The sequence below is a fragment of the Gossypium hirsutum genome, chromosome A08 (genome assembly GCF_007990345.1).
Source record: "Gossypium hirsutum isolate 1008001.06 chromosome A08, Gossypium_hirsutum_v2.1, whole genome shotgun sequence".
In the NCBI taxonomy this organism is placed as follows: Eukaryota; Viridiplantae; Streptophyta; class Magnoliopsida; order Malvales; family Malvaceae; genus Gossypium; species Gossypium hirsutum.
In genome coordinates this window covers 104,930,453-104,946,048 of record NC_053431.1, presented here as the reverse complement: position 1 = coordinate 104,946,048, position 15,596 = coordinate 104,930,453, and the positions used below count along the sequence as shown (strand labels likewise).

At 34.9% G+C, this 15,596-nt stretch overlaps 1 protein-coding gene and 1 pseudogene across 2 annotated transcripts; both read left to right on the top strand.

The window, feature by feature from the left end:
- The first annotated feature begins 1,024 nt into the window (after positions 1-1,024).
- Positions 1,025-10,161, top strand: LOC121204473 (brefeldin A-inhibited guanine nucleotide-exchange protein 2-like; annotated as a pseudogene).
- A 143-nt stretch (positions 10,162-10,304) lies between these two features.
- LOC107900863 (probable calcium-binding protein CML23) lies at positions 10,305-12,078 on the top strand. 2 transcript variants are annotated; one of them, XR_005899394.1, is made up of 3 exons: positions 10,305-10,675; positions 10,754-11,513; positions 11,915-12,078. XR_005899394.1 is itself a non-coding variant. In XM_016826608.2 (2 exons), exon 2 carries the CDS (start codon positions 10,840-10,842, stop codon positions 11,452-11,454), a length of 615 nt encoding a protein of 204 aa, XP_016682097.2. In that variant the 5' UTR covers positions 10,305-10,675; positions 10,754-10,839; the 3' UTR covers positions 11,455-11,622. The 2 variants fall into 2 exon arrangements, 1 of the variants encoding a protein (XP_016682097.2); XM_016826608.2 differs by lacking the exon at positions 11,915-12,078 and having other exon boundaries at positions 10,754-11,622.
- Positions 12,079-15,596: the final 3,518 nt, after the last annotated feature.

Sequence of the window (15,596 nt, the reverse complement as noted above, 5' to 3'; positions counted from 1 at the left end):
GAAAATAAATTTTGAGTATACTTGGTTAAGAAGAAATGTGAATGAAAAGTAAATAGGAGAGATGATCATTTTGTATTCTAATGCATAAAAATTAATTCTTTCAAATTGAAAAGATGAGAGAGAGGAAATGAGAGATGTGTATGCTAGTTCAAAATTATACATTTTTTAAATATTTTATTTTCTTTCATTCCATCTTTCAACTTTATTTTCTTTCTATTTTTCCATCACTTCTACCAAACCTACCTATGAAAAGAAAAGTTTTATTTTTCATCATTCTAGTTTTCACCTTTTCAACTTTCCATATTTTCCATTTTTTTCCTTCATACTAAGCAAAGCCTTAGGAATGATCTTATGTTAGCTAAGAGTTTGAATATTAGGCAGTTGGAAACTGAAGTTGATGCCATTTTTTATTTTCATTTATTGTCTAATACTAAAGGTAGGTTTGGATGGGCAATATGGTACGATGCGGTGTGTTTAGTTTATTTTTTGTCTCATGCTATAATGTTGCTATAATATCTAACCTCATTGCAACCGTTATTCTTATACTAATCACAAATAAACATGTTATCTATCTAAATCCACAATAACTCTTTTAATTCTATTTTATCTCCCTTAATTGATGAGACTTATGCATAGTTATCAAGAAGGGAGTGCTTATGCGGATGCGCTTTCCCGCTTGAGGCTATTTTAATTTTGCTGTCTAATAAAGTTCCTTTGTTGACAAAAATAGAAAATATCATATCTCATCGCTAATATCAGTCCGACTAATACAATAATTAAAATCACCCCATCTAAATAGACCTTTATTGCTACTCATTTCGTTGCTAACTGCTAAGCAAGGGCATTTCATTTCAGCTTTCAGGCTTGGACTTCCATGGAAAAGGGTCTAGTTTTGTTTTAGTTTATTTTCAACTAGTAATAAAGTTATGTGTCGATTGAGTGCTTATCATGTCAATAGAAAAGATTAAAATTTAAATCTCAGCACAATAGAGGGACTAAAATTAGAATTAGACAACAAAGTCAAGCCAAAACGCGATCTGAGCCCTTAGCGGTTAACAACTCTGCCTCTTCAACCTGTGTGTATCAAAGCAGCCCGCTCTTTTCCTTTTGCTTCTCCATCCTTCTTTAATTGTTTTTGCTTTTTATGGTTCCTTCCAAATCTTATTCAATTAGAGCCAAACCCGCCGTGTAGACTTATTGAGTCAACTCGACTCCATTTTTAGTAGGATAATCCATCCCTACTCCTAGTGAAGAGAGGTGAAACGCAGCATAGTATTTCGTTACCCATTTCCGTAGATCCGAGACCGTGAGACTGAGAAACACGTTATATCCGACTCGGGAATGGCTTCTTCGGAGGCTGATTCCCGCTTGAGCCAAGTGGTAGCCCCGGCCCTCGAGAAGATCATCAAGAACGCTTCATGGCGGAAGCACTCCAAACTCGCTCACCAATGCAAAGCTCTTCTCGAAAGACTCACTTCTCCTTCGGATTCGCCTCTAGCTTCGCCGGATTCGGAGCCCGAAAGCTCGATCCCTGGCCCTCTCCACGACGGCGGCGCAGTGGAGTATTCGCTCGTTGAATCGGAGTTCATTCTGAGCCCTCTGATAAACGCTTGCGCCACCGCTTTCAACAAGATCGTCGACCCAGCCGTCGATTGCATTCAGAAGTTAATCGCCTATGGCTACCTGCGTGGCGAAGCGGACCCCAGCGGAGGCCCTGAGGCCCAGCTCTTATCCAAATTGATTGAATCCGTCTGTAAATGTCACGATTTAAGCGACGATGCTATTGAATTACTGGTTTTGAAAACGCTTTTATCTGCGGTAACTTCCGTCTCACTGCGAATCCACGGTGACTGTTTGTTGCAAATTGTGAGAACTTGTTATGATATTTACTTAGGGAGTAAGAATGTGGTAAATCAGACAACAGCCAAAGCTTCTTTGGTTCAAATGTTGGTGATTGTTTTTAGGAGAATGGAGGCTGATTCATCAGCGGTCCCAGTGCAGCCGATAGTAGTGGCTGAGTTGATGGAACCAATTGAGAAATCCGATGCTGATGGATCAATGACTCAGTTTGTTCAAGGGTTTATAACTAAAATTATGCAGGACATTGATGGAGTGTTGAATCCAGTGACACCTAGTAGGGTTTCTTTAGGTGGCCACGATGGTGCTTTTGAAACTACAGCTGTTGAAACCACAAATCCTGCTGATTTGCTGGATTCTACTGATAAGGATATGTTGGATGCAAAATATTGGGAGATTAGTATGTATAAGACAGCATTAGAAGGGAGGAAAGGGGAGCTGGCAGATGGCGAAGCGGACAGAGATGAAGATTTGGAGGTTCAGATTGGGAATAAGTTTAAGAGGGATGCATTTTGGTGTTTAGAGCACTTTGCAAGTTGTCAATGAAGACACCTCCTAAAGAGGCCTTGGCAGATCCGCTGCTGATGAGAGGGAAGATTGTGGCGCTTGAGTTGTTGAAGATTTTGTTAGAGAATGCTGGAACTGTTTTTAGAACAAGTGAAAGGTATCTTTGTTGTTCCCTCTTTGCACATGTTTCTCTGATTTATTTGATTGTTCTTATTTGCGTTTCTTATGATTAGGGCTTTTATTTCTCATTTAGTTTACTGTTATGCTCATGGAATACGTGATTTTTTATTCTCGATATGCCCTCTTAATATAGTATAGGTTATAGACAGAAATAACAGTAAGGTCTAGGCATTTAGGTATTGATTCTTGGAGGTTTGGACACAAACATTATAGCTTTTTATTAGATCTGGAAACATCCGAGGTGACTTCTCCCGATGAGGTGACATTAAACTGAGTCTTGGTGGTATAGAATTTCTCTGGATAGTATAAATCCTTGTGTAGTAATGTTGTGGTCATGGACCCTTGAACATTTAGCAAATTGCTCTTGGTGTTTTACTGAGGTGCCCTTCGTTAAGTAATTTAGTTCCATTACCTCTGTTCACTTTGTAAAGCTATGCTGCATTTGCTTGTTGATTTCATTAACAATTTTTTTGGCATTCATATTGAAGAACGACCTTTTCTTGATTTATCTGAGATTTTATTTTTGTATTGAGATCGCTTTTTTTTTTTAAAAGAAATTTTGTGCCTTAACCTGGAGGCATTATATAAAATATGATATTTTCAGTTTCCTTTATTAAAATTGACATAACCTGTTAATGCTTGTACACATTTCAGTAACTGTTTGATAATTATCCTGAAATTGTAATTGGTTTCTCAGTGTATATGCTTGTATTGGTACAGGTTTTTAGGTGCCATAAAGCAATACTTGTGTCTATCCCTATTAAAGAACAGTGCTTCAACTCTTATGATTGTTTTCCAGCTTTCTTGCTCCATTTTCATTAGTCTGGTCTCAAGGTTTCGAGCTGGCCTGAAAGCCGAGATTGGAGTCTTTTTTCCTATGATTGTTCTCAGGGTCTTGGAAAATGTTGCTCAACCAAATTTTCAGCAAAAGATGATAGTTCTTTGTTTTCTGGACAAGCTTTGTCTTGATTCACAGACCTTGGTAGATATCTTTATCAACTATGATTGTGATGTCAATTCGTCAAACATATTTGAAAGGTATGATCCACACTCTTATAGTGGAATCAAAATTAACAAGTTTTTGTTTGTAGTTAATAGATTGTACATATTTTTATATGGTTCTTTCCAGAATGGTCAATGGACTTCTGAAAACAGCTCAAGGTGTTCCTCCTGGTGTAGCTACAACACTATTGCCACCCCAGGAAGCAACCATGAAACTTGAAGCTATGAGGTGCTTAGTGGCTATTTTAAGATCAATGGGAGACTGGATGAACAAACAGTTACGCATTCCAGATCCTTATTCTACAAAGAGATTTGAAGATGTTGAGAACAGTCCTGAACCTGGAAATGTTTCCATGGCAATTGTGAATGGGGATGAGCCTGCTGAAGGATCAGATTCTCATTCTGAAGCCTCTAATGAAGCTTCTGATGTTTTAACTATTGAGCAACGTCGAGCTTACAAGCTTGAACTTCAGGTATGAATTTAATAATATCTGGTAAACTGGTCTGACCTCACCTTTTTAGCTGATCATCATTCATGAAACCTAATTTAAAATTTCTGGCAGGAAGGTATATCTCTTTTTAATCGGAAACCTAAGAAAGGAATTGAATTTCTAATTAAAGCAAATAAGGTTGGTGATTCCCCGGAGGAGATAGCTGCTTTTCTTAAGAATGCATCTGATCTGAACAAAACATTAATTGGTGATTATCTTGGAGAAAGGGAAGATTTGTCACTGAAAGTGATGCATGCCTATGTTGACTCTTTTGACTTTCAAGGCATGGAGTTTGATGAGGCAATCCGAGCTTTTCTACAAGGTTTTAGATTGCCTGGTGAGGCACAAAAGATTGACCGAATCATGGAAAAGTTCGCTGAGCGGTACTGCAAGTGTAACCCAAAGGCTTTCACCAGTGCTGATACAGCATATGTCCTTGCTTACTCTGTCATAATGCTCAATACTGATTCTCATAACCCTATGGTGAAGAACAAGGTGCATATACGTTCTCTATTTCTCTATATGATACTGTTGACATTTAGTGCAATAAAATTGATCCCCCATTTCCTAAATTGAATTGTACAGATGTCAGCTGATGATTTCATAAGAAACAATCGTGGCATAGATGATGGAAAAGATTTGCCTGAGGAGTACTTAAGATCATTATTTGAAAGGATATCAAGAAATGAGATAAAAATGAAGGAAGATGATTTGTCTCTGCACCAGAAGCAGTCTGTAAACTCTAATAGAATATTAGGTTTGGACAATATCTTGAATATTGTGATACGCAAGCGTGACGAAGACCAGCATATGGAGACCAGTGATGATCTTATCAGGCACATGCAAGAACAATTTAAAGAGAAAGCTCGCAAATCCAAGTAAGAACAACTGGCTTTAAGCTTTCATATTGATGCTCTAGTGTTGACAGATTTCTGTTTACTTTGTTACGCTGAACTCAGTCTTTATGTCTTCTCTATTTTTTCCCCTTTCATTTTTCATTGGAATGAGTGAAATTGCAATAGGTATTTTCATTCAAAATTTACAGGGTTTAAGCTTTATTCTTGTGTTGAGATTTAGTAATTATTATTTTCTATTTTAAACCCTTTCACTTTTACCTTGTGGTATTTTGAACAGGATTTCTTGCCTCACTTAGCAATACATGTTTCCTGAAAAGTGGCATTTTCCTTTTGAAGAAGATATATATTTCTTTTGATTATCCCTTGATTTCCATTCTACTGGCAATTTGTAGGTCAGTTTATTATGCAGCCACAGATGTAGTGATCCTGAGATTCATGATTGAGGTATGCTGGGCTCCAATGTTGGCTGCCTTCAGTGTGCCTCTTGACCAAAGTGACGATGAAGTAGTGATTGCATTGTGCCTTGAAGGCTTCCGCTATGCAATCCATGTTACTGCTGTGATGTCCATGAAGACTCATAGAGATGCATTTGTGACTTCATTAGCCAAGTTTACTTCACTGCATTCTCCTGCAGATATCAAACAAAAAAATATATATGCAATCAAGGTCCGTATTTTGTTTAGTATGTACTGAATATGTTGTTAGTAACCTTCTTTTAGTCTTCTGAGATTTTTCATTTTGTGCTCAATTTTTTGATTTCCCCCTGCATCTAACCCCTTCCAAATGCCTGTAATCTGGCAAACTATGTAATGCAGTTTTTTTACATCAGTGAGAAGGTTTTATTTCATTTTTAGCCATTGCAGATATCCATTTTAACTTTGGTACAGGGATGGTAATGAATGGTTGACTTGCTCAACCTCACTCCAAGAGGAATGTCATTAGTGCAAATTTGCTATTTTTTAACTGAATTTATCACCTCTGAGTCTTTGAAGTTGACTTGCTCAACCTCACTCCAGAGGAATGTCATTAGTGCAAATTTGCCAGTTTTTAACTGAATTTGATCACCTCCAGTGTACTGTCTTTTAATAGAGACTTTTCAATAAGTGGCCTTTGGGAACACACTAGTGAGATCCATTTATTTGATCTCAAATAAAAATTCCATTTTCTTGTGGATCTAACACTGAATTTTCCATTTACATTGTCAACAGGCAATAGTTACAATTGCAGATGAAGATGGAAATTATTTACGAGAAGCCTGGGAGCATATTTTGACTTGTGTATCCCGGTTTGAGCATTTGCATCTCTTGGGAGAGGGTGCTCCTCCAGATGCTACTTTTTTTGCCTTTCCACAGGATGAGTCAGAAAAATCGAAGCAAGCTAAGTCAACTAACCTTCCTGTTTTAAATAAAAAGGGACCAGGAAAAATTCAGTACGCTGCTGCTTCTGTGATGAGGGGTTCATATGATGGTGCTGGTATTGGAGGTAATTCAGCTGGGGCAGTGACATCTGAGCAGGTGGACAATTTAGTCTCTAATCTCAACATGTTGGAACAAGTTGGAAGCTCTGAAATGAATCGTACATTCACACGTAGTCAAAAGTTGAACAGTGAGGCTATCATAGACTTTGTTAAGGCTCTGTGCAAGGTGTCCATGGAGGAATTGCGATCTACTTCTGATCCTCGGGTTTTTAGCCTTACAAAGATTGTTGAGATTGCGTAAGATTCTTTCCTCTTCTCTTAATTTGGCTTATCGTTGTTCCATATATGGTAAAACATTGATAAATGAATGTTTGATAAGTTAATGGTCTCAGTTAATTAACAAAATCTAGTAGCGCAAACTCAAGCCCGTGTATTAAAATAAAAACCTATCCGAATGCATAAGATAATGAATTTATTATATGTTCTTTAGGTCCTAGCAGGGAACTTTTATAACTTTATCTTTTGATATCATACTATAAGAAAATCTTCACATAATAACTTTTATCTTTTCATTCGCTATTTCTCAAAATACTTATCTAAAGCTTGTTTTTTCTCTATACCTAAACCAATCTAATCTTACCTTTAATGTTCCACAATGTGCATCCGCATTCAATACATTTTTTTTGTTGTAGCAAACAGTTAATAGAGGTCACTATTGCTTGAAATGCCTCTTTTCGTTTTCCTTAGTTATTATGTATGTACATTAATGTATATTATAATATTAAATTCCTATAAAGTGATAATATACATGTATAAAGATTGAAAATATAATTTTTTATAATTTAATAAATGTTAATTTACTGATAAATAAATAATTTATTCATTTATTGATAATAAAGTAACCTCATTAAAATAATTTTTTCCTTAGCCCCAACAATATTTCTTTACGGGGGTTTTACTTAATTTGTTTATTTTCCTTATCTGAAAACTTTCTGATCTACTGACAGGCACTATAACATGAACCGGATCAGGCTTGTATGGTCAAGCATCTGGCATGTGCTCTCCAATTTCTTTGTGACCATTGGATGTTATGAAAACCTGTCAATTGCAATTTTTGCAATGGATTCTTTACGGCAACTATCAATGAAATTTTTGGAGCGAGAAGAGTTGGCTAATTACAATTTTCAGAATGAATTTATGAAGCCTTTTGTTATTGTTATGCGCAAGAGCAGTGCTGTTGAAATCCGAGAATTAATCATCAGATGTGTTTCACAGATGGTATTATCTCGTGTCAATAATGTCAAATCAGGGTGGAAGAGCATGTTCATGGTAATGAATTCTTAATATCTATCATTTAAATCCTAGAATATCATAGTCTGTAAACAATTTATTACTAAATGGATAAATTCTTTCCAGGTTTTTGCTACTGCAGCTTATGACAACCACAAAAACATTGTACTGTTGGCCTTTGAAATAATGGAAAAGATCATTCGAGACTATTTCCCATACATAACCGAAACTGAAACAACAACCTTCACAGATTGTGTGAATTGCCTAGTTGCTTTCACCAATAGTAGATACAACAAAGATATCAGTCTCAATGCAATCGCTTTTCTACGTTTCTGTGCTGCGAAACTTGCAGAAGGGGATCTTGGCTCCTCATCAAAGAAAAAGGAAAAGGAAAATGGGAAGGTTTCTCCATCTTCACCTCACAAGGGAAAAGATGGAAGACAAGAAAATGGAGAGCTCATAGATAAGGATGATCATCTCTACTTCTGGTTCCCATTGTTGGCTGGTAAGGAATAATGTGCTTGTTTTGATTTTACACATTTGAATTGCTTGAGATTTCATAGTTACTCTTATCTTCAAACTTTAGAAATGCACTATGTTCTGACCTTAACTTGCCTCACATTTTTCTTTGCAGGTTTATCAGAACTCAGTTTTGACCCTAGGCCAGAAATTAGGAAGAATGCTTTAGAACTGTTGTTTGAAACTTTGCGCAGCCATGGTCACCTCTTCTCATTGCCTTTGTGGGAAAGGGTGTTTGAATCTGTCCTTTTTCCGATATTTGACTATGTGCGTCATGGTATTGATCCAGCAGGTGGTGACTCAAATGAGGAGGGAATTGTTAATGACATGGATGAACTTGATCAAGATGCATGGCTCTATGAGACATGTACATTGGCACTCCAATTAGTTGTAGATCTTTTTGTGAACTTTTATAATACCGTCCATCCACTTTTGAGGAAGGTTCTCTCTTTGCTCATAAGTTTTATCAAGCGTCCCCACCAAAGCCTAGCCGGTATTGGAACTGCTGCATTTGTACGTTTGATGAGCAATGCAGGAGATCTTTTTTCTGAGGAGAAGTGGCTGGAAGTAGGTTATTCATTAAAAGAAGCAGCTAATGCAACACTTCCTGATTTTTCATGCGTTGTTAGTGGGGATAATATGGCTGGAACCAATGAGCATGCTTTGAATAGCCAAGGTAATGAGGCTTCTGCTGGTTCTGACACATCTCAGGGCGGTTCAGAGAGCCTGAGAACACAGCATATTTATGCTTCTTTATCAGAAGCAAAATGCCGAGCTGCTGTTCAGCTTTTATTGATTCAGGTAGACTTCTCGTCTTAATATTTAAAAATCATTAGAAACCTTTCCTTGTATCATAGAACATGTAAAGATATTTGAATTTTTATACAGGTTGAGAACTATACTTTTTAATCTAATCACATTGTCAGAATTATGGAACACAGACTTGATTATTAAGACCATTTTTTAAATTGCAAATTTCTAAAAAAAAAACTAGTGCTAACTGTTCATTTTTTTTTCATTTTCATTTTCATTTATATTTATATTTGCACAAATATCTAACTAGATAATTGGTTTTAATTTTTTTTTAAAGTTTTAAGTGTGCTAACTTTTACTTTTGGTCTGATTTTGCTGTTCTTATTCTACTGACAGGCGATGATGGAAATCTACAACATGTATCGAACTCATCTTTCAGCTAAGAACACCTTAGTCCTCTATGAAGCAATACATGATGTGGCTTCCCATGCTCACAGGATCAACATCGATTCTCTGTTACAATCCAAGCTTCAAGAGTTTGGCCCCATGATCCAAACACAAGATCCTCCCCTATTGCGTCTTGAGAATGAGGCGTATCAGTTTTGCCTTACACTCTTGCAGAATCTGATACTAGATAGGCCTCCAAGGTACGAGGAGGTTGAAGTAGAGTCCCATCTTGTAGATCTTTGCCAGGAGGTATTACTGTTTTATATAGAAACTGCACGGTCTGGGCAGACTTCTGAAACATCTCCGGAGGAGCAAAGCCAGTGGTTGATTCCTTCAGTTTCTGGGAAACGGAGAGAATTGGCTTCCCGTGCACCACTGATTGTGGCGACTCTCCAGGCCATTTGTAGTTTGGGAGACACCTTGTTCGAGAAGAACTTGGTTCAATTCTTCCCACTTCTTGCGAGCTTGATAAGTTGTGAGCATGGTTCAAATGAGGTCCAGGTAGCTCTTAGCGATATGCTTAGCTCCTCTGTGGGCCCTGTTTTACTGCGATCCTGTTGACCTTGGTAAAATTGGACCGTCGTTTGGATGTGTGATATATTTGCTTTCGTTTACCTCTCATCTTACTCTAAAAGTTTTCACCCTCTCTTTTAGTTTTATAATAATTGTCACCGGTAATATAGTTTCAGTGTATGAAGAGCTCTATTCATAGATATCATCTGGGGAATTTTCTGTTGTATGATAGTTATTATTATTTTCCCTTGAAATGATTTTCAGAACATTACTTTTTTTTTTCTGTAAGAAATTTTCTTATTAAATACGTGAGTTTGACACTTCTCAATTTCTTGATAGACAAGTGATTGAAATTCCGGTTTAGAGTCCTATTATTGTCCATTACTTGGGAACTTAAAATTTCTAGACTATGTTGAGAGCTTGAGATTGGTAAAAGAAAGGCAAGCTTGGGCTTGAGGGGTTAAGTAATGGAGGAAAGCATCAACTACCATGATTTGTCGTTGTATAAAGTGTAAAGAGTTTGGGATAAGAACTCGAAAATGTTGAAACTAGTTGCTTGGCTTCCTTCCAAAAAGCTGAAGGCAAAGCTGCGGCGGCCGCGACATCTCAAAGCCAAACACGAGCATAGTTATGCCGGTCCCCATTCGGTAGCTGCTTGTTTTTTATCAATTCAGCTGGCATCCACCAGACAAAAGAGACTTAGTCAACAGTATCACTACGTTAAAAAGACTTCGTCAAAATTTTGATTCTCCATTACTACCCTTCTCCCTATCCGTTTCACAAGGTTGAAAATGACGGAGAATATCCCTTCTCAATAGGGGTTATTTGGTCTTTTCCCAAAGGTATTGTCCCCATAAAAATTATTGCTAGTTGACAAATTACTAAGTTTCTTGAAAAGAGCCATAACTTTCCGTTTTCAGCTTTCTACCATCGAAGATTGCAAACAGCCACCATTCCTAGCAAGACAAGTACCATTCTTTTTTACGAGCTTTCCTTTCATTGGATTATGCTAAGTTCTTGCAAAACCTGTTGGATCTCTCTGTTTAAGAGAGTTCAACAGTTCCTTCACGTCGACCGTTGCAAGAGAAGATCAAAGCACCACCGGTTACCATCGAGTTGCGATGTGATAACATCGTCTTTTGCTACCATGGAACTGTCAAATCAGTTTAAACAAGTCTTCAAAGTGATGGACGCAAATGGCGATGGGAAGATATCTTCATTGGAGCTCAGACAGGTGCTTTTATGCCTCGGACATGAAAAATCCACGGCCTCCAAAGCAGCGGAAGGTATGATCAGAGAAATGGATTTCAACGGCGACGGTTTCATCGATTTGGATGAGTTCATGCACGCGGTTGTCAACACCACCAGCGACGGAGCAATTTCTAGCTGCAGCAGCGGCGACGACGATCATTTAATGGACGCTTTTCTCATCTTCGATAAAGATAAAAACGGATTCATCTCGGCCAAAGAATTGCGCAATGTTTTGATTAGCCTAGGGTTCAACAAGTGCAGTCTTAAACAGTGTAAGCGCATGATTAGAGGCGTCGATAAGGATGGAGATGGGTTTGTGGACTTCAAAGAATTTCGATTAATGATGAGCGCCGCAGAACGCAGCAGCTGAAACATGTTGCAGAAAAAGTCAAATAAAACGCGTAATCGTTGAATATTCTCATTTCTCAGGTACTCATAATAATTCTTTTTTATTTTTCCCATATTCTGTCTGTCTAGAACCTTTTATCATTTGAAACTCAGTCTAAATCTCTAATTTAATCATATCCCTTTGACCTAATCCAATTGTTTCCTCGTAACCTTAATATTATTTTCTATCAAATATTATTTCATATCATGCCTAAATTCGTAATCGTATCACTATTCACTCCAATTTTTAAGTTACACTTGTTTCCCACCAAGTTTTATATTTTAGAACGCCTAGTACAATTATAGGAAAGCTGTAGAAAGGTGATGGTCAGATGTTTCTCACAAATGCCGCAAATTTTACTGAATATAGATGCCCATAACTCATTCAGTTGTAAGCTTAATCAACGGTGCTCCTTGTTTCCCTTCCTTTTCTTCTATTCCAGGAAGCTTAATCAACACAAGTATTTGCGGCAATGGGTCCTACCATCATTTCTCCCATGCCATATTACTTTTTCAAAATTTATTCTTCATCAAATTTATTAAGTTAAAATTTGATGTTACAAACATCTTATCATATGTATAATATTATATCAGTTTGTTATTTTTACATATTATTTAGTAAAAATACAGTTAATTGATTAACGACTATAATTTGTGTCAATATTAAAATTTTAAAATTTGAGAAGTATAGAGATTTAAAATGAGAAAATTGAATATATGGACTAAATCTACAACTGTATGCTTAGTATAGGACTAATAATTAAATTTAACCAGCCGAATTTAGCTGCTATTGTTTGGGTCAAGAGTAAAATTTCAAATTTCAAAAAGTACAAGGACTGAAATTTAAGGACTGAAATTTATCAAGTCAAAAAGTAAAGGAACTAAATTAAATTAAAGTATAGAGACTAAATTCACATTTTTCGTAAAGTATAGGGACTAATAGCAGAATTTAACCTATTAGTTAACACCCTAAACTTTCTCTAGGATTTAAGTGTACAAGTTTGAGTCTTGCTGTATATAATTCATACGTGAGTTTTCCTTTAAATTTATTCCAATTGATTATTAATTACGTGCTTATATTGAAATTGTTGATATATAGTGAAATTATTTCTATAACAACATTTTATTATAACGGTCAAATTTGTTGTAAAATCGATTTTTTATGTTTTGTTTTTACTTTTTATAACATCTTTTTATCTTTAACAACAATAATAAAGTATGCAGTATACTCTTTACTAAATTAGTTCTCTATAAATTTTCTTGTATCAAACATTTAGTAAAATTAGTTTTATTCCGGAGTGAAATAAAAATAATAAATTTTAATTAAAATACTATTTCAATAAAATATTTAAATTTTATATAAAAATACAATAAAAATATCTTATTAAATAAAAATAATCTTTAAGAATTGGTTTTGCATTTTTAAATTTGTTTAAATATGTTTTTATTCATTAATTAATAATATTATTAATCTATACTATATATAATGAAGCTTTTAATTGAGTCGGTGTCACTTTTAATCGAGTTCCAACTCAATTGTGAATTTACTAAAAGTCCATTTATTTTACATAGCAACAACTATTATTTTGAGGATATTCATGTCTTTTTATATTTTTAATAGATCTAGAAAAGTATATGCATGTGATGGAGGTTTGAACTAGAGGTGCTTATGAGCCAAGCAAAGCCGGATTGGGTCAATGCAAGGTATCTAGACTAATTTTTTAAGTTTGGGCCTGACCCAGTTTGAAAAATGAGCTTACACTTTTTCCAAGCCGAGCCCAATTTAAGAAAGAGAAACTCGGGTTTGACCCTACCCATAAGCAGGTTTGGTTTGAACCAAAAAACTTTTAATGTTCGCTCTCAACATTACTATTTCAACCAAAATTATATTTAACTTTTAATAAATTTATTGTATAATTATTTTCACTCATATAGTGTATATCATAATATAGTATATTATAGTTTTTTTTAATTTTAAAATTAACAAAATAATCAAATATGATTTGAATCTTAAATATTGTTATAAGTGATTTAGATGTCATTAGGAGTTAAAAAAAATTTGACTGACAAAAGGATCTTTTACATATATGGTTGACTGTAATTATAAAGTTAAAAAAAGAGCTTAATATTTTTTATTTAAGTTTAACACTCTTTTTTATATGGTACATGTGTTATTTTTTTGTTCAATTTAACACTTATATTTGACAGAAGTATATTTTGGAACTAAAGATAGCGGTGTTAATCTTTTTAGTGTTTCGTTCACGCTTTAGAGTTTATTTGTCGAAAGTTTATTGCTAATATTAGTAGGTTTGAAATTTTTATGATTTTTTAAATAGAATAAATTTAGAGTTAATTGTGAAATTTTTTAATTTTACATTTATTTAATATTTTAAGGTTGATTTGATTAAAGTTAATTGGTAATATTATTAGTTAATTATGATTTTTCATCAAATCAGCTCTAAAATTGAATTAAACACTAAAAAGTTAAAATTGTTATCTTCATGTACCAAAATACATAATTTTTTTCAGATATAAATACCTCATTGAACCAAAACATAATACAAGAACAATATTAAAAAAAAAAAAAAAAAACACCCAAAGGTGTCTATTGTCTAACAAGCGAATTGGGGTTTTTACATGTAAACAGGACATGCAGTTTCTTGCTCTTCGTGCAAAGTGTTATTAGCCCAAATGGTTGTTAACTCTTAGGCCACAAAGGCCTATAACAGTCACACAACAGGGCTTATATTATTATTCCAAGTTTCTAGCCCAAAACTAACTAGATCTGGCCCTTAAAAGTCTAAATCACAACGTCAGCCCAAACGGCAACGTTTGGAGATAAATATATTTATTTGTTGATTTAGCAACTTCAATTATTAATTTACATAGCTTTTCAAAAAATACTCAAGAAGACAGCCGAAAAAGTAAGTTGTCAAAGTTATAATTTTTTTTTTCCTTTAATATCTTAAAGCACCCACATATCGCACATCAATGCATTTCGTTAACCTTATTTTTCTTATATTATTATTACATTTTTCCAAGTTCCCATCTACCAAACCAAAAAAAAAAAAAAATTATCATTACAGAACCTTCCCAACAATATAATCAGCACTCCCATATATGTGGGAGCAAAATTTTATAAGCACCCACACCCCTTTTTAAAAATTTTTCCTATATATTTATATATGGCTACTAGGGCAATGTTTTTTTTCGTATTAAATTGCCTTACAAAAGGTTGGTTTGTAGATGGATCATGTTTTCATTGCATTCTAGGCTATGCTATATCATACATATAACTGATTGCATAATATTTTTATGGTATATAGGTAAGTCCACCATTGCGATCTTTTATGGAGGTGGAGATAAACTTTGGTAAATTTCCAAAAAAAATGAAAATTCAGTTTGAGATGGCCTAATTGATACATATAATATTGATAAAATTAAAAATAAAAAGCGTGGATTAAGATTTAAGAAGGCAAGTTGGGAAGAAACCGTTGACATTATGCTATACTATTTGCAATGGTAGTGATTGAATTAAATGAATCCAAAACAATCACTATCAATTCACATGGAAACCCCTCAGTTTGGTCGGCTGTTTAAATCAGTCCCTTAATTTATAAATGAAATAATAATATTCCCAGTGCTCGATGTGGCTTCCATTAATTTAATTAACTATAAAATGAAAGCTTTTAATTGGACTTTCCCATGGAGAAGACAAAGAAAAATGGGTGCAACCATCTCAAGCCACTTAGGCTAACCCTAATATTTTATTTAGAAGAAGAGGAATAAGCAGTTTTCTGTGAGAACATGCGAACACAATGCTAGATTCGAACCAATAAGCAGCTCTTCACATGATGAAAGCACATTTTCATTTTGAGGTGGTCCACTCTCTTGATGGATTAATTGTTAATTTGGACAAAAGATAAATGGGTTTTGATTAAATTATTGTTTAAAAGGGAGATTAAAGTGTTTTGTTTTTTTTTTTTTTCCCATTTCTTGTTTCTAAAGGGAAAACTATGTCTTTAATTTCTTGAAAACATAACCCTCTTTTCTTCACAAGATTCAACTCACGGCTTATTATTATTATTATTTTTAAAACAACTCGTTTTGTTGGACTTGGTAAAT

What these genes read in the sequence shown, in the direction of transcription:
- LOC107900863 (XM_016826608.2), top strand. Translation starts at nt 10,840, where the DNA reads ATGCTAAGTTCTTGCAAAACCTGTTGGATCTCTCTGTTTAAGAGAGTT.